This window comes from Sander vitreus, chromosome 6, assembly GCF_031162955.1.
Source record: "Sander vitreus isolate 19-12246 chromosome 6, sanVit1, whole genome shotgun sequence".
In the NCBI taxonomy this organism is placed as follows: domain Eukaryota; kingdom Metazoa; phylum Chordata; class Actinopteri; order Perciformes; family Percidae; genus Sander; species Sander vitreus.
The window spans coordinates 22,229,999-22,256,664 of record NC_135860.1 but is presented as its reverse complement, the minus strand read 5'-3'; the positions used below and the strand labels follow the sequence as shown (position 1 = coordinate 22,256,664).

General features: G+C 38.9%; 1 protein-coding gene across 1 annotated transcript in view; it reads left to right on the top strand.

Moving 5' to 3' along the window:
* LOC144519920 (CUB and sushi domain-containing protein 3-like) overlaps positions 1-26,666 on the top strand; it is a 262,641-nt gene that overhangs the window by 47,761 nt on the left and 188,214 nt on the right. Inside the window, exons 5-16 of the mRNA XM_078253451.1 lie at positions 6,044-6,281; positions 16,485-16,597; positions 17,771-17,848; positions 19,312-19,399; positions 20,084-20,208; positions 20,680-20,801; positions 22,848-22,951; positions 23,308-23,420; positions 23,731-23,913; positions 24,581-24,907; positions 25,610-25,804; positions 26,180-26,318. Of these exons, the coding sequence (XP_078109577.1) occupies positions 6,044-6,281; positions 16,485-16,597; positions 17,771-17,848; positions 19,312-19,399; positions 20,084-20,208; positions 20,680-20,801; positions 22,848-22,951; positions 23,308-23,420; positions 23,731-23,913; positions 24,581-24,907; positions 25,610-25,804; positions 26,180-26,318 (1,825 nt within the window). The remainder of the gene's footprint in view (positions 1-6,043; positions 6,282-16,484; positions 16,598-17,770; positions 17,849-19,311; positions 19,400-20,083; positions 20,209-20,679; positions 20,802-22,847; positions 22,952-23,307; positions 23,421-23,730; positions 23,914-24,580; positions 24,908-25,609; positions 25,805-26,179; positions 26,319-26,666) is intronic.

The following is a 26,666-nucleotide window of genomic DNA, read 5'->3' as shown; positions in this document are numbered from 1 at the left end:
TAAACCAGGCAGCGAGACGGCAAACAGGGACAGTGTGGTAACATGAGAATATGGTCTATTGATACACTGTCATTCTTACTGCCAGCCCCTGTCCAACAGAATAAGAGAATTAGGCCACAGAAAAACCTCGCTCCTTTTAAAACATTTCCATGTCTGGTAATGTGACTGGACTAAACATGCAGTTCTCTCTGTATTGCCCTTTCAGCTCTCTGCTAGTCAAATTGAGAATTCAAAAAATGAAAATTTGACTTACCCATGGCAAGATTTTTCAGTCGAAGTGAGAGCCTAGTTGTCCTCCACAGTTATAATTGATATGAAAATATCTTCACCAATCTACTGCCAGAAATGCTTACATTAACTCCCTGTGGGTGATAACAGTCAACCATTGTAATAGTGTTTGGATTAGGAATTAGGTTACCAACTTGTTCCTGCATATTCAATATTCATTGATTTCAAAAGAATATGAAATGAGAATAATTTTTATAAAACAAAATGACCCAAATCCCTTGCCCATAAGTAACTTTGTGATTAGTGCTGTGGTACCATAATGATCATTGAATCATCCTCTTCTTCTGTTATTATTCATTTAAAAACCTGAAATTACAGAAAGATGGTCACTATAATAAAATGACTCCCAGCAATATGCATGATGCAAATTGAATTGCATCTCTGCAACCATTTATGATCTTTTTACTGCTTCTCAACCCTGTCAATGTTTAACATGACTTGCAGCTGAGCAAATGAGGGACTTACTGTAGACATAGTCATTACCTTTGCATTAATAAAGGGATTATTACAAAGGAAAAACCTAAGGTAGTGTAGACAATTATACATGAGTTCCTTCCTTCTATCATTGGGGGTGAATATTTCTAAGTAGAAAGACAAGTGTTGTATATCTAATCAAAGTCAAGGGGAGAGAGGCTTAATCCTTCCGCAAGTAGCATTAGATTGCTGATGCTGGGGATGTAAATGAGCTTATCTAAAGCAGTCCTAATCCTCACCACCATCTTTTTTTTTTTACACTGCCATCGTTTTTAAAAGAGACAGATCCTCCTTTGTCTTTAAATCCAGAGCATGCTCTAATGATTTGCTAGGGAACACATTGCCCAGGATTCAGTGTCTTTTATGTCACTAAACCTCGTTGGCACACTGTACCTTAAATACTGCCTTGCATCCCAATGAAATGCTGCATGTGAATATATGGAACCTGAAAGGCATTATCCAGTTAAAGCAATTAAAAAGTATCAAGTTGCAAAGCTTTTTTGAGCCTGAGACAGCAGTTTGCCGATTCATGATTTACACTACCATGCGTGGAGGCTTCTCAAAGACACGTCTGTCGTAGCACTTCTGTACAATAATGAAGTACTCCCAAGCATCTACCAAATTTTCCTGTGCAATTTAATTGGTTACTGTAGACAATAAAGTATACACTCACCTAAAGGATTATTAGGAACACCATAGTAATACCGTGTTTGACCCTATCCTATCATTATGGGCCAACATTTCTAAAGAATGCTTCAGCACCTTGTTGAATCAATGAAAAAGAATTAAGGCAGTTCTGAAGGCGAAAGGGATCCCCTACACCATTACACCACCACCACCACCAGCCTGCACAGTGGTAACAAGGCATGACGGATCCATGTTCTCATTCGGTTTACGCCAAATTCTGACTCTACCATCTGAATGTCTCAAAGGAAATTGAGACTCATCAGACCAGGCAACATTTTTCCAGTCTTCAACTGTCCAATTTTTGTGAGCTCGTGCAAATTGTAGCCTCATTTTCCTATTTTTAGTGGAGATGAGTGGTACCCAGTGGGGTCTTCTGCTGTTGTAGCCCATCCGCCTCAAGGTTGTGCGTGTTGTGGCTTCACAAATGCTTTACTGCATACCTTGGTTGTAACGAGTGGTTATTTGAGTCAAAGTTGATCTTCTATCAGCTTGAATCACTCGGCCCATTCTCCTCTGACCTCTAGCATCAACAAGGCATTTTCTCCCCCCAGGACTGCAGCAGACTGGATGTTTTTCCTTTTTCAGACCATTCTTTGTAAACCCTGGAAATGGTTGTGCATGAAAATCCCAGTAACTGAGCAGATTGTGAAATACTCAGACCAGCCCGTCTGGCACCAACAACCATGCCACGCTGAAAGTTACTTAGATCACCTTTCTTTCCCATTCTGACATTCAGTTTGGAGTTCAGGAGATTGTGTTGACCAGGACCACACCCCTAAATGCATTGAAGCAGCTGCCATGTCATGAAATATTGGTGATTAATCCATAGCACACAAATCAATGAAAAGCTTTTTTTCATTTAACCAAAAAGTCTCTTTAAAGTTGCTTGCAGACAATGGCCAGTTACCATTGCCATATTTACTATTTCCAGGCTACATACACCATTACCTTCTGTACTTCTCACTCACATTTTTGCACTTGGCTTTTTGCTGCCACCACCTGTGTTGAATGACGTTTAACAATCACCAGAGAGCAAGTCTCTTATCATGGAAACCACTTCAGAGGAAACTATAAAGGAGCTATTTTTATTTGTTCCAGCATCCTATTCTGGTGTACAAATATCTGAGAAACAAAAACTGGCTTTAATTTTTGTTTACGGTTTATGGGAGAGCCTAGTCATTGTCTCTTTCTTTTCTATGATAATGCCAGTGGTATCATTTGTGGCAACGTTGTGTACTCTGTGGCTTCCAGTCAAAACCCAGAACATAAACTGTGCTGGATGGCAGCCTGCGCTTTCTGCTCGCTGTCTGCATACACCTCACGGCCTAACTTAATTTACTTTTATCTACAGTACAGAGTCTTACTGCTGTGTTATTTGATTGATTTATGAAGTTTCATTGTACAATGCCCTTAGGCCCTAGCAGATGCCCTGCAGATTCTTGGATAATTGTGCTAGTTGTATTCCTTCCACATATAATAATATACAAGTAAAGTGCCCAATGTAAACGTGCCTTTTCGGAAAGCACAGATTGCTTGGCCTGTGGTATTGTTGCTTGCAGCTTTCTGGAGAACCGCTAATCCAAACAACTTTACAGTAGGCACTGCACTTCCTTGGGTCCTGAACAATACACCTGCCATGACATAGTTGCGTCCCCTAGAAATGCTAAAGTATATGCGTCATTTGCTGATATTCAGGTTTAAAAAAACAAAAACAAAAAAAACACTTCATTGCTAGATATTTTAATGTGTAAATTATTGTAATTTGTAAATAACTCATTTACAAAATGAGTTATTATAGTATGACATTTCATTTTCTAATAAAAAAAAAAAAATTCCGGATGGTGACAGAGATGCACCGTCATGGCTGTTTTAATGCTGCCCTTGGATGCCATATTCCAGCTGATTGAGTTGTCTTATCTTAGCACAAAAATAGATTAATTAAAAATATCGCTTTTGTTAGGACCAAATTCACTTTGACAGGGGAATTGTTCTGTTATCTCTTTAGCTGCCATTGTCAACAAAACATGGCATGTTTCTATATCCAGTCCATCCATTTGCAAAAGAGTGCAAAGGTCATGTTTACAGTGTTTGAAGAATCAACATAAGAAAATATTCGCTCGACTTTTGAATGACTTTCTATGATGGAGAAGTCTTGGGTAAAGCAAATCAGAAGAATGGAACCAAAAGGATTCTTTTTAGCTTTGAAGATGCTGTAAAAGCGTATTATTATGAAACTGATTGATGATTGAATCATGATACTGTTTGATAGGAGCACCTACTGATAACCAGCTTTAACCCTCACCAAAATTGTGGTACTTGTTGATATTGTAAATGGTTCAATTCAAAATTGACTACATTGAAAACACTTACAATATAATCATGACTATTTGATTTAGAAGCTGGTATGCCATTTTAAGACTTGTACAGTTTGAGCAGTACGATTTTTTTGTAAAACAAGACATGCTTAGACATGAAGGGGGAGAGAGAGGGGGAATGACATGCAGCAAAGGGACGCAGGTCGGAATTGAACCTGCAGCAGCAGCCGCTGCTGCTGCGAGGTCTGAGCCTCTGTACATGAGGCCCACGGTCTACCAGGTGAGCTATCCAGGCGCCAAAGCAGCTCTAACAATTTGATTTATTTTTTTTAACTTCGGATCAAAATCTGAATTCTGGTATTATGACAGCATCAGCAGAGAGTGTACAGTAGGTGAGGGGTGATATACTATCTGAATGAGTTGGAGGAGCTTAGGACAGGGTCTGAGGCAGGCGACATTTGCAACCGTTTAGAGGAGTCACTAATATATAAGGGTGGGTGTGGACTGCAAAGATGTTTATTTTTAGGCGTGCCTGTAGAAGTTTTCTGACATTTCTCTGACATGTTGTTTATTGTTCCTTTTCCTTCCCTTTTAATTCTCCTCTGTTTGTCTTTGTCTCTTGCAAAAATTCCAATCTTTTGCTCATTTCTTTATTTTTCATTCTTGATTTGCTCTCCACTTGTCTCTTTCCATTCCAACTTAATGTCTTTTTCCATCCCTCCCCCCACCTCTGATTATCTAACGCTTCTTCACCACTTCTTTCTCGCTCTCTTTGCCTTGACGACCATTAGGGCCCTTTACGCTGCCCCCCAGTTCGTCATCAAGGTTAAAAAGTGATATGGCTCCTTTGGTCAGACTCCCAGCACTTTAATAATATCAGTTTAATTACAGCCTAGAGCCAATTACTCTACAAATCTGCTGGGCTCTCTTTGGAATGTCATCTTAAATAAATTGAGGGGATATACAATTTGTCACTCAGGAGAAGTGTTATAAGGTGGAGATGGTGATCGAAACAAAAAACAAATCATTATGGCTCCACATGCTTTTGTTGTTACAAGGCTGCAGCTATTCAACAAATGAAAGCCTGCCTTTGGTGTAGTCTGCAAATGAGTCTGCCCTTGATATGAATCATATATGTGCCATCTCTGCCCTTCCTATGAAGACTTTGATCTATTGCTATGCTTCAGTTAATGTGTCAAAGGACATGGATCAAGCTAACTAGCAGCTCCTGCTCTCCCATCTTCTCCCCTTTTTTCTTTATCTTCTTTTAAATTTCATACCCCCGCTTCTTGTTCCTTGACCAATCGTGTAATGCAGCATACAGGAATTTTCCAAGGCTGGCAGCTCTGACAGCCCTGAGTGGAGCACTGAGCCATCAAAGGTTTCAGCTAGCACAGCTGAGTGTCACATATTAGTCTTAAATGACGTGAAAACTGTGAAAGCCCTGCCATCATTAGAATTCTTAAGGGAGAAAAAACGGATACAGGGGTAGAGTGGCGGGTGGTGAGTAATAGTAGAAAGATCTGAGAGGGCTCAGAGGAGAGGAATGGCGAGAGCGAGGTGGAGAGATGTAAGAAGGGGTGGGGGAGAAAAGTGAAAGAGCAAGCCACTGTTATGGTAGAGTGCATTAACATTCAACTGACGTGCCATGCTTCCCACATTGGAGAGAAAAATAAACAATTTCACAGCATTACAAGCCCTGTTTATCACCATTTGTTTGTTTCCTGAAACATGAGGGGGCTTGGAGGACACATTGATGAATTACTGACTCTTGGATGGAGGGTGGAGACAAGAAAGAGAAAAAGCACAAAATATATATTTAGGACTTGTCCTCCTACAAACTGCATTTAAGGAAATTGTGACAGAATTAGCACACCATTAACTGGTAAATAGTTCTGCCCATTGTCGGAATGCCACACTGGCAATGATTGTTGCCAGTGTGAAGAAAACTAGCAACCTTTTAAATCTTATGTTTTATATTGTTAGCATAATTGTTGTTGTTGAATTAGCTGTAGAAACGTGACTCAACAAACTGTGGATGTGTGAAAAACAAATAAAAATAGTTTATCTTAATGGCTTATGCAGCTCTAACATCAGCTTCCACATTTGTCTTTCTCTGGTTTGCATTTATCTGAGGGGACAGGTGCAGATGTTTTATGCCTGAAGCCACTTTTTTTCCCCATGTTGAACTTTGAGTAATAGCTCTGAAATAACCCAGAGACCATGTGTCTCTTCTCCCCTCACCCGCCCCACCCTGCTATCTCTTTGCTAACTGACAGCGGAGGACACTTGCGGTGGCACCCTAAGGGGCTCCAGCGGGCTCATCTCCAGCTTCGATTTCCCCAGTGGTGACTCCCCTGGCGCTGGTGGAAGTGCAGGCCTGGGCAGCAGTGGGGAGTGTAAATGGACCATCCTGGCAGATCCGGGGGACACCATCTCCCTGGTTTTCACTGAATTTCAGATGGAGGAGAAGTCTGATTATTTGGAAGTAGAGGGATCTGAACCGACAACCATTTGGTGAGTTGATCTGTCATGAGTAGTGATGGTGTGTTTTGATTGTATTTCATCAGATGAGAATTCAGTTGTCCTGTGAAAGTAGGTGTGTATTTGTGTGTGTGTTGTACGCGTTAAGGTGTTAACAGAAAGCTGAGATGAGGTTGAAGTGAAGATGAAGCATTGTATTGGTTGGAGAGAGATAACGTGTACTAAATTCTCTCAAAAGAATTTTTAGTGCTATAGTAAAACTGAAATCATGGCCTATATTCTGTAAGAAAACCGGGCAGCCAAATCGAATGTAGGCCCGAAAGTACATTTTGAAATCCAGGGATGCTAGGACTTTTATCACAATAATTGTTTTGTAAGTATGAAGTCAGTTTTGATTGACAAGTTAAAGTTTCAATAAAGTAAGTAGTAAAGTTATGTTTATTTGTTTGGCCCAATATTACATACAATGCTTTAATGGGCTTTACAGGCCCACAGCCGCACTTCCAAACTTAGACCAAACTTCGAATATAAGGAAGAATTCCCTCAAAAACGTATGCATATAGCAAAAAATAACAGAAATGCAAAGAGACTTCCAATCAAGTATAATCCAATAATAAGATTACATTATGTTCAGTAATATACAGTAATTCATTTACCTATCTAGTAATTGTTGTGCCCTATAGAGACTGGACTACTGTATATGTAATCATAACAAAAACAAAAGGTTATGGGCACTTATAGAGAGAATAAAGTTTTGACAGATGGAACGAGATCTACTGAATCAGCAGCTGTAAGTCTATTCCAAAGACACGTGGGGGCTTGGTAAAACAAGGCTGTATTGCCTTAGGATTTTGGGGGCCTGCTTGGTGTGTGATCTTGAAGCATGCAAAGAACAGGTTCTTAGTGTATGGTTGAGCATGAGCATTTCATATTTTATAAGAGCACCACTTTAAAATCAGCCGCGTGTATTGGAAACTTAAGGGGAAAAGCCAGCTGACTGGCATGCAAATGTACCTTTTTTAATGAATTTTCATGGACAGTTGTGTGCAAAAATGTTTTTAATATGCCTTGTGGTTCTGGTTGAATTAAATAAATTCACAGAGAGGACACATGGTTCCCTGTTTTATAATTCAAATTAAAGTGCACATGAATTACAAATCTTCAACAGAGTTTTGTTTGAAAAGCATCCTTCAGACACTGGTTTATGGCTTTCTGTATTGGCTTGATGTAGAAGTCCCTCTAAACTGAAACAAGGAAATATGAAATAGGTTTGACCCCCCCCAACCTTGAGGCTTAGGTTATCCATCTCTTCCACGTCCTGAGTGAATGGGAGCATTTGCCAGGTTTATGTGATCCTGCCGGGCATTAATTATAATTGGCTGAAAGAAGCTCTAATCAATCACTGAGCTACAAGCTTTGTTGTCCCTGAGAGGTGTCATCCAGAGTCAGAAGGAGAGAGAGAGGCCGACACTGTCAGTGAGAGACGGAGAGAGTCAAAAGGAGAGGCACTCTGAGTATGGTGATGACTGTTAAGTATTGACGAATCTTAAGAGAGTTTGACAGGGAGCTGATATGGGATGACACTGATGTGTTTTGACAGACCATCAGGTAACCCTCTTCTCTTAGGTATAAAAAAAAAAACACCTTGAAAAAACAAATTGAACTCTTTCACTGACAAAAATGCCTATCAGAGCCCCAGTGGCAAATGCTTTGTGTTGTCTTGTGTCTCCTGCTTTTCAGAATTAAAGAAAAATGGCTAAAAGTGGTTAATTATTTACATACATTTTATTACTATTCCTTTTTATTATTATTATTATTATTATTATTATTATTATTAATAATTAATTCTCTGGACATATCTGGATCTGGATATATCTTCACACATTGAAGAGACTTCAGTTATAACATTATAAACAAATTGTGAATACCATGAATGGATTACATTAAACCAAAATAAATCACAACTGTAAGCTAGGAAATGACATAGAAACACAAATGTTGAGTTTATCGAGAAATGTCTCTTGTCTTTCAATATTAACGGTATCTAACATGCTATACATATTATATACATTCAGAGAATACTTTGTTACTTTAATCTACAACAGGGTTTTATTATACTTTCTATTCATTAACTTATCTTAAGGTCCCCACACTTAGAAAGATATCAGGAAAAATTACATTATGCCATACTTTTTCCTGTGACCCTGTCTGCCATCAGGGGATACTTCCATGAGCCGTCTTCACATATGAACTCCGGACAATGTCCGTGGAATCAGGTCTCATCATAGTCCAGAGTTTCCGTTTCACACCTGTAGCACACAACAGGATTTTGTACGTGTCAGATGCGTTCTCACTTACTGGAAATAATTCAATTTGGTTTGCAGGAGCCAGGACATGACATGGATTACATCAGAAAGGCAGTTCGTAATTTGGTCATTAACAACCGAGTCTCTTGCCGTTCCTGGAATTTTGATGATTTCGGCGTCGACCCTTACCGACAGGGTAATGTCTAGGTAATTTCAGGTTTACAGTGCATGTGTTAAAGGGACTATGGCGTCATAACCCCAAGGAGTGAACTGACATTTTCAGCTAAGTTGTTTTGCAGTCCAGTGTCCAAGGAGAGGATAAAACTAAATAAAAATAATTATCAGGCAAAGCAGTTTAACAAGCAGCACCTTCATTAGTGTGAGTTGTTACTTATGTGTGTGGTGAGCGGTCACCGTGCATTACTTTGACACTCCAAAATGATGTTATTGTATGTCACCAATGTGAGAGGCTGTCAGGCCAAGTTCTCGTTTTAAGCCCTGCAATCCAAGTGGGACTGAGTTTGAGTGCAGTGGGGCCAGAATTTAGAGAGATGACTTCAACTCGGCCAGGTAAACAAACAGACAAGCAAACAAACACATTTCAGAGCGAGCAATTCTCGCATGCCCATAAAATTCATTGCTCTTGCTCCCTCTCTTTTTATGAGTGTCTCCGACTGTGTACAAGGCCATTGGACAGCTACACTTTCAAACATCCTAACATATAGCACCAGCTGCAGGCAGAGACAGGCAAACTGTCAATGTACCCTAGTGGTTTAGAGCTGCTTAACAATGATTGACAGCCCGGAACCTCAAAGTCAGCAAAATTTAACATCTCCTCTTAGCCCTTTTCCGGCAAATAGATTTAAAAGCGTGACCCAACTTAACTTGTTATCCCATCTCAACCTGTGGTATTACAGATGTATCAAGTGATAAACACAAGTAAAAATTTTACGCAGAAAAGTAATTGCAAATTAAGAAAACGTCGATCCCTGGAGAATAAAAATTGTCGATAATTCGCAAGAGTTAATAATGAGATCAATGCATATATTTCACATACATGTAATTACTGAAGGTACTTGAATATTTATTTAATTTCAACATATGTAATAGTTGTAAAATGGAAAATGTAGGAACATTTTGAACTGGCCCTTTTGGCCAGCCATTTTGCCCCCCAACCTTGAGGCTTAGCTTATCCATCTCTTCCACGTCCTGAGTGGCCCTAGGGCAATAAATATGTTTTGACACCTCTTAGCAGTTTTTATCCTTTTTATCAATTGAAGATTTCTATCAGATCTCTGCAAATGAGTTTATTGATCCCATTGTTGTCATGCTGGAGAAGGTTGGTGTGAGTCTACACATCAATCACATCAATCATGTCTTGAAAATAGACAAGAAATCTCAGTTTCCTTTGACAAAAGCCAACATTGGAGTCTGGCTCGACCAAGGAAAACAGTTATTTGTTATTCTTCTGACCTTTAATATGATTCTACAGCCCTGTTCACAAAGGGCAAAAACAACAAGCTGTAGATTACACGTCACTCATTATTTCAAATAACGACACAGAACAAAAAACCTGAAAGGCTTTGTGAATATTAGATATAGCTTATATACTATGGAATTTATCAGAAAATGTTCTTTTTTATATCTTCTTATGCTTTTCTCTCCATATACACCTTATTTTCTACCTTCCTATAATTCAGTTTCTTTGCAGATGTTTCTAAATGTGAACTGTAACGTTGACTCTGTATGTTGTTAACATACTAAGAAAGCTGAGACTTTGGAATACAATGCTATTTCGCTGAGCAATCTGGCAATATTTGTTTGGTTCACTGAATATGAACAATCCTATTCTAACATAGTGGCTAAATGGTTGTCAGAGGAAGATTACAATATTCAAAGCAGGTGGAGAGCAAGAGGTGCCCTGCAGCCAAATTACACACTTTGGTTAAATTACCATGTGTATTAGATCCAATTTCTTCTTCCTGGGATTTATTATTGATCTTCCCAGGCAAAATATACAAATCAAAATGCCTCAAAAGCTATCTTCTACTGCAGTCAGACTGCAGAGAATGCAATGTTTAATTGAAGGAATGTGAATTGACAATTGACCCAGGTATTCCATCAAGGCAATTCATGTAAGCAGATACTGGATATACAGTCACTGGCTCACTGTTCTCAGAAGTCAATCTACTGGCAGACCGGCACCAAACTGTACAGCTCCTGAACAGTCTCTGACGAGAGATAACAGGAGGGCAACGGCTTCTTCCTTATCATAGAAAATATTCTTAAAATTACTCCCTCTTGTAAGACTTTATAGAATATGTGTAGGAGGAAAAGAAAAACTCACTTGGCCGAATCTTTTTTGATGAATTTGAATTGATCGCTCATTATCTGGGGTGCACCTACGTATAATTTGTCTCTCTGGGAAACTAAGTAGAGACACCAGAGATTTCAACTTATTGCTCTGGCCTTGAGGCCACATTTGGCCACAGTACCTGCACATTTAGACTTGTTACGTTGGTATTTTGATGAGATAGCCATGCTCCCTTCAACCCCTCATCAAATCAGGCCCATTTCAGAACTTTATGAGAACTCTTTAATGTGTCTCGCAAACCTTTGTCAGAATCTACCATTAGTCCTTGAGACACCGCAAATCAATGATGTGAAGAATGCTAAAATTTGAATGAAACCTAGCACATAAAAATAAATAAATCTCTGAAAAACCATATTGCATATCTATGAAGGAACAAATAGATAGCCCGAGTGAGTCTGCAGAGATAGACTGGCTGTGCATTATGTGAAGAATCCATTTTTCCAATTGGACTTTCTCATTTTTGTCACTCAGTATGCACTGGAGGAGATGCAATAAGAAAACAGTAGACAGCACTTGCGATTTCTTATCTGTTTTAAGGAGACTAGGCAGTCCACTTTCCACATGCCACACGCCAGGGGATTTTATCAGAATACAGCATAGAAAATGTGCTTAGAAACATAGAACATTTTGGATAGGATAGAACAACACAATGGAATTTTGCTTAATAAAACACATCAGATTTATTATTCATTTCACTTGTTTTAATTTTCAACAAATTGTGTATCCAAACACAATACACATTTTCTATGGGCTCTTAGGGCAACATTTTGGATAGTGATCATGGAAACATTAATTGGTCATGTGACAAGGGCTGGGAAGATTTTTTTCACAGAACCGTATACAAATAATGTGCAATACACTTACAATAAACTTGCCTCAAACTTCAACAAAGAAAACCTTGCTGCATATAGTTTTCAGATAATCGGAAACAGAACAGAAATAAAGTGCAATACACATTCATTCTTACAGCAACTGCTCTACAGTGAGTTCAATATGTTTCTACTTCGAAAATGGCCTCAAAATTTCAAGTAAGTACACAGTTGCCATACAATGTGTGTTTAAAGTATATATCCATTTACCAAATAGAAAGGCAGCAATTAGCAGAACAGGCAGCAAAGTGACAGTACACTGATCCAATGGAAATCAAATTTGTCAGATTGACAGCACTCTAGCCCAATGGATGGATGGATCTCTGCAGGGTAAATCGAGACGGTTAGCTAGACTCTTTCCAATCTGAGTTTTCTCTTGCACGACTATTTTGCAGCGGCTCTGTGTGGAGTTTAGCGCCGCCCATGACTAGGGTTGGGTACCGAACTCTGTACTTTTTTGGAATTACGGTACTACCGAGGACCGATTCACTTTAAATCAAACGGTACCAAATTTTGGTGCCTGAGAGCGCGTAAGCGCAAGCTTATCTGTCCTCTCTGCATATTGACAGAGAGCGGAGCTCCGACACACACACACACACACACACACACACACACACACACACACACACACACACGTGCAGAGGTGCGGACGGAGTAAACTTGAGCAAACTTCGTCGGCTCTGCAGTTTTGTTGAAGTCACAGTGAGTGACGGTTACAGTTACAGTTTTTAAAAACTTGACGCAGACAGCGTTTGCTGCAATATGATATTAATGGCGAAGCAAAAGTGGTCTTGGTGCTGTTGACGTTACACTTCCTCTGAGACAAGCAGGCACAACAGTGGTTTCTTTGCCCTGGTGACTGACTGACAGGCTAAGGTTGTAAGGCAAGGCAACTTTATTTCTACAGCACCTTTCAGCAACAAGGCAATTCAATTAAATTCCTTTGCACTTAAGTTGGTTCTCCATTAGTTCAATGTTGACAACAGGGAAGTCACCAAGTTTGTTAAAGGTTTGCGTCATTATGCAGTGCACTAAAAAGTCTTTGTTGTTTGCATTCCTTTGCATTTTAGTTAGTTCAATATTAGCCTGTACACAATGTCATGTATTTATTTATTATTTATAATATGTTCATGTTGTGGCAAAAAGTTTTCTCTTTTTTTGTTAATTTTGGCCAAGTTTGGATTGATACCAATCCTGAGTATCTGACTGGTGCACCCCTATCCAAAAGCACAACCAATTTTATTAATGTTACTCTGAGTGAGCAGTGTTAGCAGAATTCTTTTATTTTGACAACTGTTTTGATTCACAATTAAGGTGGAAAATAAAAGTTTTGTGTTTAATGTATTTTTGTTGAGGTTGAAATGGATTTTAAAACATATGGTATTGAAAAAAGTATCGTTAAGGAACCAGCATCGATACTGAGGTATCTAAATTGGCACTGGATCAAAAGAGTGTTTTCAGACACAGATGATTTTGTCCTTCTCTGAAATTGTTGTCAGTTAGAATAAAGCAGTATTTTCAAAGTACCATGCCTTTTTTCAATTCAAAGCTCAGTGGCTGGGCCCTGACATTTCCCCGGGCTAGTGTCGGTAAAATAAATCATAATTCCTGATTTCAAAATACTGGGTAAAATTTAGAAAGAATGAAGAACGCAAAGTCCGATAACGTCATTCACGTGCATATTAAGTACCCATGTGGATTTAATGACCAAGCGGCGAGGGCAGTTTGTTTACGCCAGCAGCTAAGTTCACAAGATTTTGTCCAAATATAAAGACTTGTGGCAAACTATAACAGTTAAAACAGTTCGACTACACACTGAAAGCTTTCATTTTAGCCCGTTTGTGAAAAAAACTATTTACAGAGTAGCGCTGTGTAGAAACCGCATGCAGACAGAGCAGATTGAAATATCGCTTTCTTCATGTTTATGCCCGTTAAGCTGATGAGACATTGGGCTAACACCGCTTCTCCAAATATCAGTGGTGAAGTTTACGGGCAACAGGCTGCTGATAACAACCACTTTGGAAACATGGTTTCTGTGATGTGGAGACGGCTGGGAATCTCTCGGCTCCAGTACACTGAGAAGATATCGAAACCCAGTATTATTAACGACTGACAATAGCTGGTCGTCAAGTGCAATCATGCATTGGGCAAGAGCCTAGTTATTTTTTTACAGCCCAAAATCGGCTGGCATTGCTCCTCTTCCATCGCCTATACCTGCTTGACGGAGAAGTTATTGTCACATTGCTATGAGGTGGTATCGGGTGAGGTAGTATCGGAGTAATTTTATAAGTACAAGTACAAGTACATGTGCATGGCATCGGACAGATACCCAATACTGGCATCGATATCGGTGCATCCCCAATCAGAAGGTTGGCGGTTCGATCCCGATTCCAGGCCCTTCAGTCTGATATCAAAGTGTATGAATGTGAGTGAAAGGTACCTGTAAGAAGTGAAAGTGCTTTGAGAAACCGAAAAAAAGTTTGTTTATGACCCAGTATCAACCATATCACAAATAACTGAAATATTAAACATGTTTGGAACTTTTTCATGTTACAAACTGAACTTCTCAAAAAGTGAATGTTCCACCATAATTAATATAGCCCTTCAGATACCTGATTAGAAAGTTATCTGGCCTTTACCAGGAAAACATCCCGCCCTTAATTGATAAGCTTAAAGCGGACCTAGCAAGATGGAATGTCTTGCATATAACCATTGCAGGTAGAGTAAATTGTATTAATATGAATGTGCTTCCACGCTTTTTGCACCTCTTTCAAAGCTTGCTGCTCTTTTTACCTGAATCTTTTTTTCGTACGATAAACAAGCTCATGTCCTCTTTCATATGGAAAGACAGGACCCCCAGGATCAGAAGAGAACAGAGACATAGATCCATAGGTGGACTGATTCTTCCTAATCTAAAAATTGACTGTTGGGCAGCTAATATATACAAAATGACTGTAAATATAATAGCACTTCTTGCCCCAGACTCAATCTGATACAATTTAAGGTTGTACATCACATATATCTTACTAAACTCCAAGCTATCCAAAATATATCCCAATGTCACTGATAACTGTAATAGGTGCTAGGTGTCACCAGCTGACTTGACACGTATGTTTTGGTCTTCGTCTTCAGGGTTATTGGACAGCTATTTTTCATCACCTGTGTAATGCTTTGAACATTGTGTTGACTCCATGTGCAGAAACTGCTATTTTTGGAGTATTGCCAGTCCATTGAGTGTTAGGGAGCAAAAATAAGGGATGCTATTGCCTTATTATTATTATTATTATTATTATTATTATTATTATTATTATTATTATTATTATTGCCCATCCTCATTAGCATGTAGAAGGATATTGTTGGAGTGGAAGTTACCATTTGCCCTCAAAGCTTCTTTATGGCTTAAATGCCATAAAACAACAAGAAACAGAACAATGATGTTCCTATCGCTGGAGGAAATTAAATTCAGCTTAAGGGGGTCAGCAGGAAAATGTAAGTGTGTTTGGGGGGCCAATGGTTAAGTACATTTCTACGTTAAGGTCACTACAGGAAGAAGGACATGCGCAGCATTGATTCCTCCTAAGTATACGTTAAATAATTTCAATTGATATATGATCTATTGTGCCACCGATTTGCATTCCTTGTTGGTGTAGCATTGCCGCTGTGTTTTAATGACAAGAGAGGGATTTCTCGTTTAGTTTTTCTTTATTTACATTTTATATCTAATTTCTTCTGTATATGTACCTGCATAAATATGTACATATCTGCGTACATGTGGTCTACATATTCATCTAATTGCATTAAGTGTACAGACATATGTGAGTGTACAAATAATTTCTGCTGTTATACTTGCTAACTATGTGGGACTAGAGCTGTAACAATTCCAAATTTTGCTGTGCAATTAATTGTCTGAGAAATAATTGCGATTAACAATATTCTTGTCTATTTCAGTCAAATTTAAAAAGCTGTATTAATGTATTAACAAATTAAAGATTCAAATGAATACCAGGATACATCTATTGGTTATATCACTGTCATGTGACCCAGATAATATAATAACACAAATACAGAGCCTATGAAGTAAACCACGCCTCTTATCATTAAACATTTTTTCTTACTGTATCCCCCTTGTATGCCTTATGTAATGTTGTGGTTAAACAGAAACCGTGATTATTAAAAAAAAAAAAAAAAATTGTTGTGTTTACATTTGGGGTTGGGGTGAAAATGTAAAAAATAAGCCGTTTATGTTTATAGTAACATTTCCTGTGAAATATCAGGAGTCAAGTAGACTTACTAATGTATTCACTATTTGTCTTCCTATTTATTTCCAACACACACATTTGTACATACGCACAAACCATAACAAGGAGAACCTGCAGATTCAAAGTAAGGTGGGCTTTTTTCTAGGTTTTAGGGCTGGTCTTCATTTTAAGGGGACTATTTTCTATCCAGGCATGACATACTGTACTCTAGAATTGGATGTAGTATCTCCTCAGATTTTTGTGTGTCTTACCAATTTTCTCCAATGTTTTCATTTATGGTTTCTTTCATTTTACTCAATTACCAGTTTTGTTCTTCCTTTTTTAAGGTGATTATGGTGACACAAGGATGCTAGTGACAAGAAAGCTATGTAGTTGACTTCAAACGGATGAAATGTGTATTTATTTTATTTGTGACTCTTTACACTCAGGATGACTGGAATGAATATTCCAGCACCCATCATCAGCAACAAAAACTGGCTGCGGCTACATTTTGTGACAGAGAGCAACCACCGCCACAAAGGCTTCAGGGCTCAGTATCAAGGTAAGACATGATTACTTCATTTGCACATCGTAATAGAGGGCCCCCTACTTGAACGAAAAGGGATCATCGTAAGAAAAACACACTAATCACAAAACATGTTTTTGATCTTTAACTGAATATTAAACAGTTTGATTAATACCCCTTCTGCAGAGGGCATGATGCCCTTGTTAACCATATATTTGAGAAATAAATACTGTATATACTTTGCCCTTTATAAACACTCAAAAATCCATTACCCTGACATTGTTCTCTGGCATGACTTTAAATTCACAGTATATGCAGCATGTACTATACCATAAAGGCCTAGCCCCAAGCCAGATATAAAACCTGCAACTTCACCATAAACAGCTCTATAAATACTTTCAGTAACATGCATGTGTAGCAACTTACTGTAGATGAAGACATAAAATCAATTGCATGAAAAATCACAATTCTCATCTATTGCAGTGCATCGTTGTGCAGTGGTAAATCAATTTCTATATATGTTTGTTATTTATGATGTCAAGGGCAGACATTTTTAAACAGGCACTGTGGGGTTTTATTATGCAGTGGGCTTTTGAGCTTATAACAATCCTCATCTGGTCACTAAATAGATTCACATCTTAATTGTGTTTTATAACATGTTGAATGCACCAGTCATACAGTGCAGTTCAGAGGAGATTGTCTGAATGCTTTCAGATTCAAATAGCATTGTTTTTGCTTGATGCATCATTCACTTCTTTTGGCTCTTCTGTTGATACTTCAAAATTGCTTTCATCACCTGTTTTTTTTTTGTTTTTTTTGTGCAATCTGGCCCCTTTTGTGTTTAATTAGACTTAATATGTAGCACTGCGGTCTTTGGGCTGCTCATTGATTCTTCATACTATATCCCCGCTAAAAGCTATAACCATTAAATCTACTCTGACCAATCAATTTCCGTCCAGTGTTTATTATGTCTGAGTAATATGAACAAGCAAACATGGTAAACAAATGTAGATTTTATAGAATTGCCAGGCAACCTTTAGGAATGACTCATTTCTTTTGAAAACGGATGTACACCAGTAGCAATTACATTTTCATGTTCTTTGTAGGACCAAGTATTATCCATAGAAAGAAACACTTGCACTGTATCTTCTCACATCTAATACTGTAACTTCTTTTATCTAATGAACTCTTTCTGTTGCTCTCAACCAGTGAAAAGCTCTGGAGAGCTTAAATCCAGAGGGGTAAAATTATTACCAGGAAAGGACAACACTAACAAACTGTCTTTGAGTAAGTCTTTTATTTTTATTATGCAACTGTTTTCATTGGTTGGATTTTTTGTTTATGTAGGTCTTGCGTTCTGGGTCTTTGTTTCTTTCTTGTCTCTTTTTTTTGCTGCATCATTTGGTGAAGGAATTAAGCTACAGTACTAGATTTTGCAGAAGTGCAGTCTCTTTTTCTTTCTGATGACCTATTTCCCCTGCTGTCTCAGACGTCCTGTCCTGACACTCTAGATCAACTAGATCAGTTATGTGTATTGCAGCAAAATGCTAAATTTGATCCGTTTCAGTTGGCCAAATACCCCCTCTGTCTCATTTAGTACTCTTTAAGCAGTACACCAGATTGACTTATGTTCATGCACTGTGTACACAGCAGTAGTCAAGGTTGAGTGACCACTCACTTGTCAGATGATTTGTGTACACTTCAGACCAAAGTGAATGCATTCTAATTGCTTGCAGAGCTTCGTCATTAACATAAATCTGGAACACAATTCCCTCTAACTCCACAGTGTGCTAAACACTTCAATGATAACAGGTTGTAATCTTTATTACCTTATGTGTCATAGATTCAGCATTGCATGGAGACATGAATAATGCAGAGGGCTGTAATCTTTTCTACGAGACAATACTGTATATAATTTAAAAGACTATGAAGAGATACTTCATATGCCTTGTGGATTCACTGCATATAATTGAACCCATAACTGTATTATAACCCGCAACAATTAACTTCAAAGCTAATGAACTCCTTGAAAAAAGTCAAAGAAAAGAAACGGTAGAACAGATCTTTGTAAGGGGGGGGGGGGGGGAGGTGATGTCGTATTGCAAATATTACAACAAAACTTAATTATAATTATGATACTACATATTTTATGAATTTCATTTCCAGGGCATGTAGTCTTTGATTTGAGATGAGCTTGTTAAAAGTCAGAGCACAGAATGACACTGAACTGTTTTCCTATTCCAAGCCACCTCTCTACATTCCTGGCATAGTGAAGGCTGCACTCTATATGAAAACATATCTACAAGGCCTGGTGTACTTAAACTGTTATTATGTATGGAGTCTCACTGAGTGATTATTGTAGCTCCTGCAATTGCTAGTTGAAGATTATTTAATCCTCTTAGTCCCCGTTTGGCCCAGATATATTTCCCTCTATTTTGTCTAGCTCAGGTAGGAGAGTTGCATTTACCCTTGGCACTCACTATGGTATTGCAAAACACGTATGTATTCACAACAGCGCTGCCAAATAACTGGCGGTTGAAAGTCTGACATTGAGAGATAAGGTCAATTTGTCTAACTACATAATTCAGGAACCAAATTTGGTTACCAAACATAACCACTGAACGTTCAAACAGACATAAGAGTTATCTACTATTCTAGTGCTTTTCACTGCAGCGGCGTTTTCTGAAAGTAGCTTTGATAATTATAGTATCTTTCGTACAATGTTCTTGGTCCTTCTCTTTCTCTCTCAGTGAATGAAGGAGGAATCAAACAGGTGTCTAATTACTGCCCTGACCCAGGGGAGCCGGAGAATGGCAAACGGATTGGCTCCGACTTCAGGTGAGTTGGTGCTTCAACAGCTGAAATGATGGTGCTCAGATTTATGTAGAGGAGGAGAGAAGGAGCAGGACAGCATGCTCTCCATCCAATTTCAGTATGACATGCAGCATATTCTAAGTCATGCTGTCACATTCTATTAAGGCAACAAAATGTACTGTATGTGCACGCAAACCCAGTTTTAATTTTGTTATGACAACATCCATCCGTTTTGAAGCTTTGTTATATTACTATCACGTATGGAATGTTTGATCTATTAAGTAAATGTTTAAGTCATGGATTAATATAATTATTGCTAATATTGTTCAGTAGGTCTTCTTTCATGATGAACCAGACCCATTCAGCTTTCAGGATAGAAAAAAACATACATCTTCACTTTAAGACTATTTGCTTTGACACATAGCAGACTTTGATTACATTTTTGTCTGAAACAGGTGGACGCTAAGATTTAGCTACCTGCAACAGTTAAGTCCACTCTCACAACTGAGTGACTATTTCTTTGCCCATGTAATTAGATACCCCTCTGTGTCTACGATCACTCTCCACTGGCCTCTGATAAATTCACGCTATCTACTCATCTACTGAATCTATTGAATTTGATATTTTGATACACATATTTCATGAAGAGTCATGTTTGAGGAATTGATTGCTTTTTCAGGCATTCATGGTGTTTGTTATCTCTCTCAGCATTGGAGCAACTGCTCAATTTTCCTGTGATGAAGACCATGTGCTGCAGGGTTCCAAAACAATTACCTGCCAGCGCGTAGCAGAAGTCTTTGCTGCTTGGAGCGACCACAGACCCGTCTGCAAGGGTGAGCGAGGCTTCTAAAGAGCTAATAAAACAGTTTGATTAAGGCAGTGCCTCTGGATGTAGGCTCTATGCAGATAGAGGAAAGTTCATTTTTGTTAATTATGTATGAGCCACTGCTGCAGCACTCTACTTTTTCATTCCAAAATGCTCTGCCTGTTTTGCTATGTTTCATAATACCTGGAGCACCTTTTAGAATTTGATTAATGGCAATGCAGCTAATAGACCTTCTCTCTACTTGCAAACAATACATTACTATTCTGTCATATTACAATGCAGGAGTTATTACTCTGCCTTCTGAGAATATTTATTGTGAATTTAACAGTCCTAGCACTGACTTTTAGGTTTTGTAGTGATGACTTATAAGATGTATACTGTAGAGATGTTTTTGAATAATCAAGGATATTTTGAATCTGTCTTTTAACCTAATATGTTTATCGTCTGTGTCTTTATGTTTATCTTTATACTGTTGCAGTGAAAACGTGTGGGTCGAATTTACAAGGACCCTCTGGGACTTTTACATCACCTAACTTCCCTATCCAGTATGAGAGTAACTCCCAGTGTGTGTGGATCATCACAGCCAGCGATCCAACCAAGGTAATACAATAGAGTCAGGGTTCTTCTGTGGACCCAACGATAACAGGCTTTTGGACCCTCATCTTCTTCTCAACTTCACTTTACCTCAATTTGCCACTAGACATACAGGTGCTATAAGTGTACAGTACAAATTATGTTTTGTGTCGTACCTATCCACATCTGCTTTATAGCATGAATAAAACATAAATCAAAAAATAAAGGAGTTAAAGACTAAAAACAGATACTGTAGATATAGACTAGAGGCATGATGAGGGCCATGGTTACTGTAGATGTGGTGTACATAATTTGTCTTCGCATTTCGTTCCTGGATACATATTTATGTGTGCATCTCTTTTCCAAGGACTTCCCAGGGTGGGGAAAGGTTACATAGAATATGCATGTATTTTGACTTAAGTTCATTGTCACTGCCCCTCATTAATGTACATAGCTGTAGTGGCTTGCATTTCAGTTCTCCTTAAACTAGGCTGTTGGTAATTAAGAGATTTGCTTCATTCATTTTGGGTTACAGAAATGGAGAGAAATAATGATTGAATGAGATCAGCTTTTCCCCAAAGTGAAGAGGTCAAAGCTGTTTTCCTAATGGTCATTATTGCTCTCCTACAAAGAAATCTGTCTCTTTATTGGTATTCCAGTAAGTCATATACACAGGGCTGTCAACTGAGTGCTATCCTGCTAATGACTAACACTCGCTCAGAACTCACTAGGACTGGCAAGCGCCATAGCTTTGTGCCGCCGTGCCCTCTGCTAGGCAAACACGCCATTGACTTGGCACTGAAACTTGGTCCATTAATGTTATTATGGTAATTATGCTTATGCGTGCATTGTAATGAGGCTATTACACAATGATATTGTGCAGGCATTGTCCTCCCAATGGCCAGAGAAAGGGATGTTAAGGATGAGCAAGCAGCCATCATATGTTTGTCATCAACAGATGTGACACTCATGTCATTAAAACATCCTTTTTTGCAACAATAATTCATGTCGGCAAAGTGTAGGTTGAGATAATATGGCTTTATTGTGTTATCTGTCTCTGCAGTAGACTCAATTTTACATGATTATTTTTAGTGTAAGTAGCTGTTGCCAGTTATTCAGTGAAAATGTCATCTTTTGTGATGTTATGTACATTTGTTAAGGTAAAAAAAAAAAAAAAAACAGTGACAACAGCTAACAAAGCTATCTCAAGGGTGAATGCGGACAGGCAATTAAAACGCTTAAATTTGCCAGCAATGATTGGTTTATAGTATTTGATTTGCGCTCTAAAGTACAGTAATGTAATGAGATGCTGCTCTCCGTTTCTATATTGCTTTGAAGGATGTATGGGTGTCCTTTTGTTTGTGGGTGTATGGCAAGGTTATGCACTCTTTCACAACTTGATGTGAGTTGAGTCTTTCTTCCATTTTCTCTTGAAGACATTGTTGATTTGAGTTTGAGGGTTGTGGCTAGGGTACAATGTAGGCTAGTGTATGCAGCTATCTGAATTATGAGATAGGAAGAAGTCTTAGGCTTTTACAGCATTTATCAAACATGTTGCTGTCTGCTCTGTTTGCAAAAATGTATATGGCATCACATACTGTAGTTGTCTCCAGAAACACACTCTCAATAGGCAAGTTATGAAAATGAGCAGCCATGTTGTGAATTTCATATAACTGAAATGGCAGGTTATTTGGTAATACAACTTGAGAATCATTCTCAATTACTGCTTATCATTGAGACGGTTTGGCTCATATAAATAAATACCACAAATAAAATCAACTCTCAAGATAGCAATGTCTGTCAGTAGAGCTGTCGGTTTGAACCACTTGGGTACAGTTGGGTGCAAATAGAATGACTTAAGGAGCAGATGGTGGGGCTTTCAGACTCCTAAGTTTTCTTTGTATTTATGGAATATTAATTTTAACATGTCAACATATGTATACAAATTATCTGCACTCTATGTGGACAGACTCGGATATAAATGCTTCTACAGGAATGTTTCTAAATATTACTAATGCTCATAAGCACTACCATGCTGCATGCTAACACTTATCAAATCATATTTTATTACAGGTTATTCAGATCAACTTCGAAGAGTTCGACCTAGAAATTGGGTATGATTCGCTAACAATCGGAGATGGAGGGGAAGTAGGTGATTCTAAAACAATAATACAAGTGTAAGTACCACATAAAACACTTCATTGGCTATATATTATACTGTGATATTGCTCATGCAGTCAAATGTTGCAATGCTGGCTAGATCTACAGTTTAGATAATGTTGTTGATATGCAGAGAACCTCTGAATGAATGTAAAAACTGCACTGCACTAAATGAAGGCTGGCTTTGTTGAATCAAACTTTGTGATGACCTATAATTACTATTATGCAACACATAAAGTACACAGTACATTGCATTTTTGGTTCTATACATTTTACGTGATGTAAGACATAATATAACTCTGTGGGATGAGATGATGTTTGAGAAGGGGGTTTTGATACTATAGTGACTTTTTTGTTGTTTCCCTCTCTGCAGGCTGACTGGGAGCTTTGTCCCAGACCTGATTGTCAGCATGTCCCATCAGATGTGGCTTCATCTCCAGTCTGATGAGAGTGTGGGCTCGATCGGCTTCAAGATCAACTATAAAGGTATACAGACTTTAGTGCTGATATCATCTCTCACTGTCTGTATTCTTGTCTGCGACTGTCTCATTCAGTAAAGCAACGAGTCAGTTTTCCTGTCTGCCTTTCTGTCCTATTTGTCAGTCTGCCTGTCTCTCACTCCCTACTCTAGCTCCTTAAAACCTTCCTTAACCAGGCTCTCAGACTCTTCACCTGGACCTTTATAGATAATTTTAAGAAAAAAAGTACCTCAAAGTACTTGGCTTGAGTTAATCCTCTTCCCCCTCTTTCCATCCCCTTTTCCTCCTCTCCTCTCCTCTCCTCCCCTCACCAATAGAAATTGACAAAGAGAGTTGTGGTGACCCTGGTACACCCCTGTACGGCTACCAAGAGGGTAGTGGCTTTCTAAATGGAAATGTTCTGCGCTTTGAATGCCAGTTTGGATTCGAGCTCATCGGGGAGAGGATGATAACCTGCCAAAACAACAATCAGTGGTCGGCTAATATCCCCATCTGCATATGTGAGTCCAATACATGTTTTTTTTTTCGTGACAGCAAATGAAGCAATTACTTATGCGCTTGGAAAGTTCACAATGACACTAAGCTATGGAGGATTAATTACAGTGTTGTTAAATGACCTTGCAGGGCATTGTGTGTAAACAGCAATATACATAACGTAAAATTGGAAATTGATAGGATGTGCTTGCCTTGTTATGTGGTGTGGGTTTGAAAGAGAAGAAAGTAACACACTTATGCTATACAGATACTCAGGAAAAGGGAAACCTGCATTATACTGTACATTGTCCTAAACCCCTCTTGTGAGTTTCACTATATCTAACCATAACATAAATCTTGTCTTCTGCTCCATTGGGACAGTGTGCAGTATTCCTGTACGCCTATATTGCTGTATGTCTGTATCTTTGTACACCAACTCCTCTGTTCCATCCCCTTATAGTTTCATGTTTCTCCCAACTACTCAGCACCCATGGGAGCAATGCTGCCTCCTGATGCTGAGCTAGTTATAAAGTACTGACAGTGTTCTATACTGATCTTTGTGCCTGACCCTGTCATGGCAGTATCCACAGTGTACATTGTCATGTGACCAGTGAAAGTTGCTATAAAACAAATTGCCTGGGATATTTAAGTGTTTAAATCATTACTAATGTATACCTCCCCTCTATCACCCAGTCCCCTGTTTCTCCAACTTCACCGCTCCCATGGGGACGGTGTTGTCTCCTGACTACCCAGAGGGCTATGGAAACAACCTCAACTGTGTGTGGCTCGTTATCTCTGAGCCTGGCTCCAGAATACACCTGGCTTTCAATGATTTTGACCTGGAGCCTCCCTATGACTTCCTCACTATCAAAGATGGGGACCAGTCAGAAGCTGTAATACTAGGACGCTTCTCAGGGGCCGAAGTTCCTTCCCACCTGACGTCCAACAGCAATGTTCTGCAGCTGGAGTTTCAGGCTGATCACTCTATGTCTGGGCGAGGGTTCAACATCACCTATAGCAGTAAGGAACTGTTAGATCAATTCAATTTAAAGAATCATATCATAGTAAAGCATCTATGAACAAATAATTGCATCCACCATTTTCCTTTTATGGTTCGGGATTAGTGTGATGACTAGTATGATTGTCTCTTTGCAAATATCAGGACTGACTGAGCTTTTAACACTTTTTAAAAACGTATACAGAACAACTAACCAAAGAAACAAAAATGAACTAGAGTACAGTGAAAACAAATTACATCTTATATCTTATTAATGATAAAGGATGGGATGACGTTCAGCAGTACCAGTAATTTGTTAGAATATGCATGTTCTCAGTCATAAAGCATACTTGTTTCCTCTTAAAATAAATGCTTAAGCTATGAGGAGAAACGTTACTACATTGTATCCCCAAGAGAAGCTAAAGTGCCTTAACAAAACAAGCAGCATTTAGAATAGTGCATACAATTCCTAACTCTTACTCGTCCCTAATGGCCTAATGCAACAGCAATGTAATTCTTTTTCTCTGGTGGAAGGCACAACAAGCTCGAAAGACAGAGGCTATTGTCACCCTCAGGTGTACAGAGCAGACCTCTGTTAGGTTTTGTTTCTGTCCTACGAACAGCAACATCCATTTCCCTTATCTCCTGACTCCTCAAAGACCCCGTTTCTCATTCACACAAGAGCATTTGTCACTAGATCTTGTTCTCTTTCTTTTCATTACAAGCTTTCGGGCATAATGAGTGCCCTGACCCTGGCATACCGTTGAATGCCAGGCGCTTTGGGGACAGTTTCCAACTGGGTAGTTCCATCTCAGTGGTTTGTGAGGAGGGCTTCATCAAGACACAGGGGGCTGACACCATCACATGCCATCTGGAGGAAGGCAAGGGGATGTGGAGCGGACTCATTCCCAAATGTGAAGGTACTAAAATGGAATAGCTAATTGTGTGGTTTGTGGATCTATGTGTCAACTATTGAGTTAGAGAAAGATAAAACAGAGGGAATCTTGATCTAAAAAGTGAGTAGGTTATGTGGAACATGCAGTCCACCCAAACTGGGCTACATTTTTGTTGTGTTATTTTCAGGTATTTGTGTAACTACAGCCCTTTGATGACTCATCCTATATTTATTCTCTTTCAATGTTTTTCATGTGGGTACAAAAAGATTACTGGGTGTTATCTTTTAAAGCAACAACTTTTCTTCACCTATTTTCCTCCTTTCCTATCTGATCTATTTATGCCTTTTATTTATCCTCCCCAATCCCTCCCACCATTCTTCCACCTCTCTGCTCCTCCAGCTCCTTGTGGGGGCCACTACTCTGGGCCCTCTGGTGTCATCCTTTCCCCTGGGTGGCCAGGCTACTACAAAGACTCCCTGAGTTGTGAGTGGGTCATTGAGGCCAAGCCGGGAAGCTCCATCAAGATCAGCTTTGACAGGTTTGTATGACAGTGCTTCAACAACTCATCCGTGGAAACAAAGATGCACACATATACTGTACACAAAGACAGACAAAAACTGAGACAGCACACAATCCCTTATGTATGTATACCGTATCCACATACTGTATTGCATGTGAGTACTACTATACCTAACTAAACACAGACCTATAAATTGAAATGTGCACAAACACAGAAGGTGTACACCGAGCCCAGGAAGCCTTTGAGTTAAAGATATAAAGTCAGGGGAGGTGGAATGCAGTCCTGGACCTATTTTCCAGAAATGTTGAAAGCCTCGAGTAATTCTTTATTTTGTTTACTGGCTCCCGCTCACTTCCTTAGAGAGCT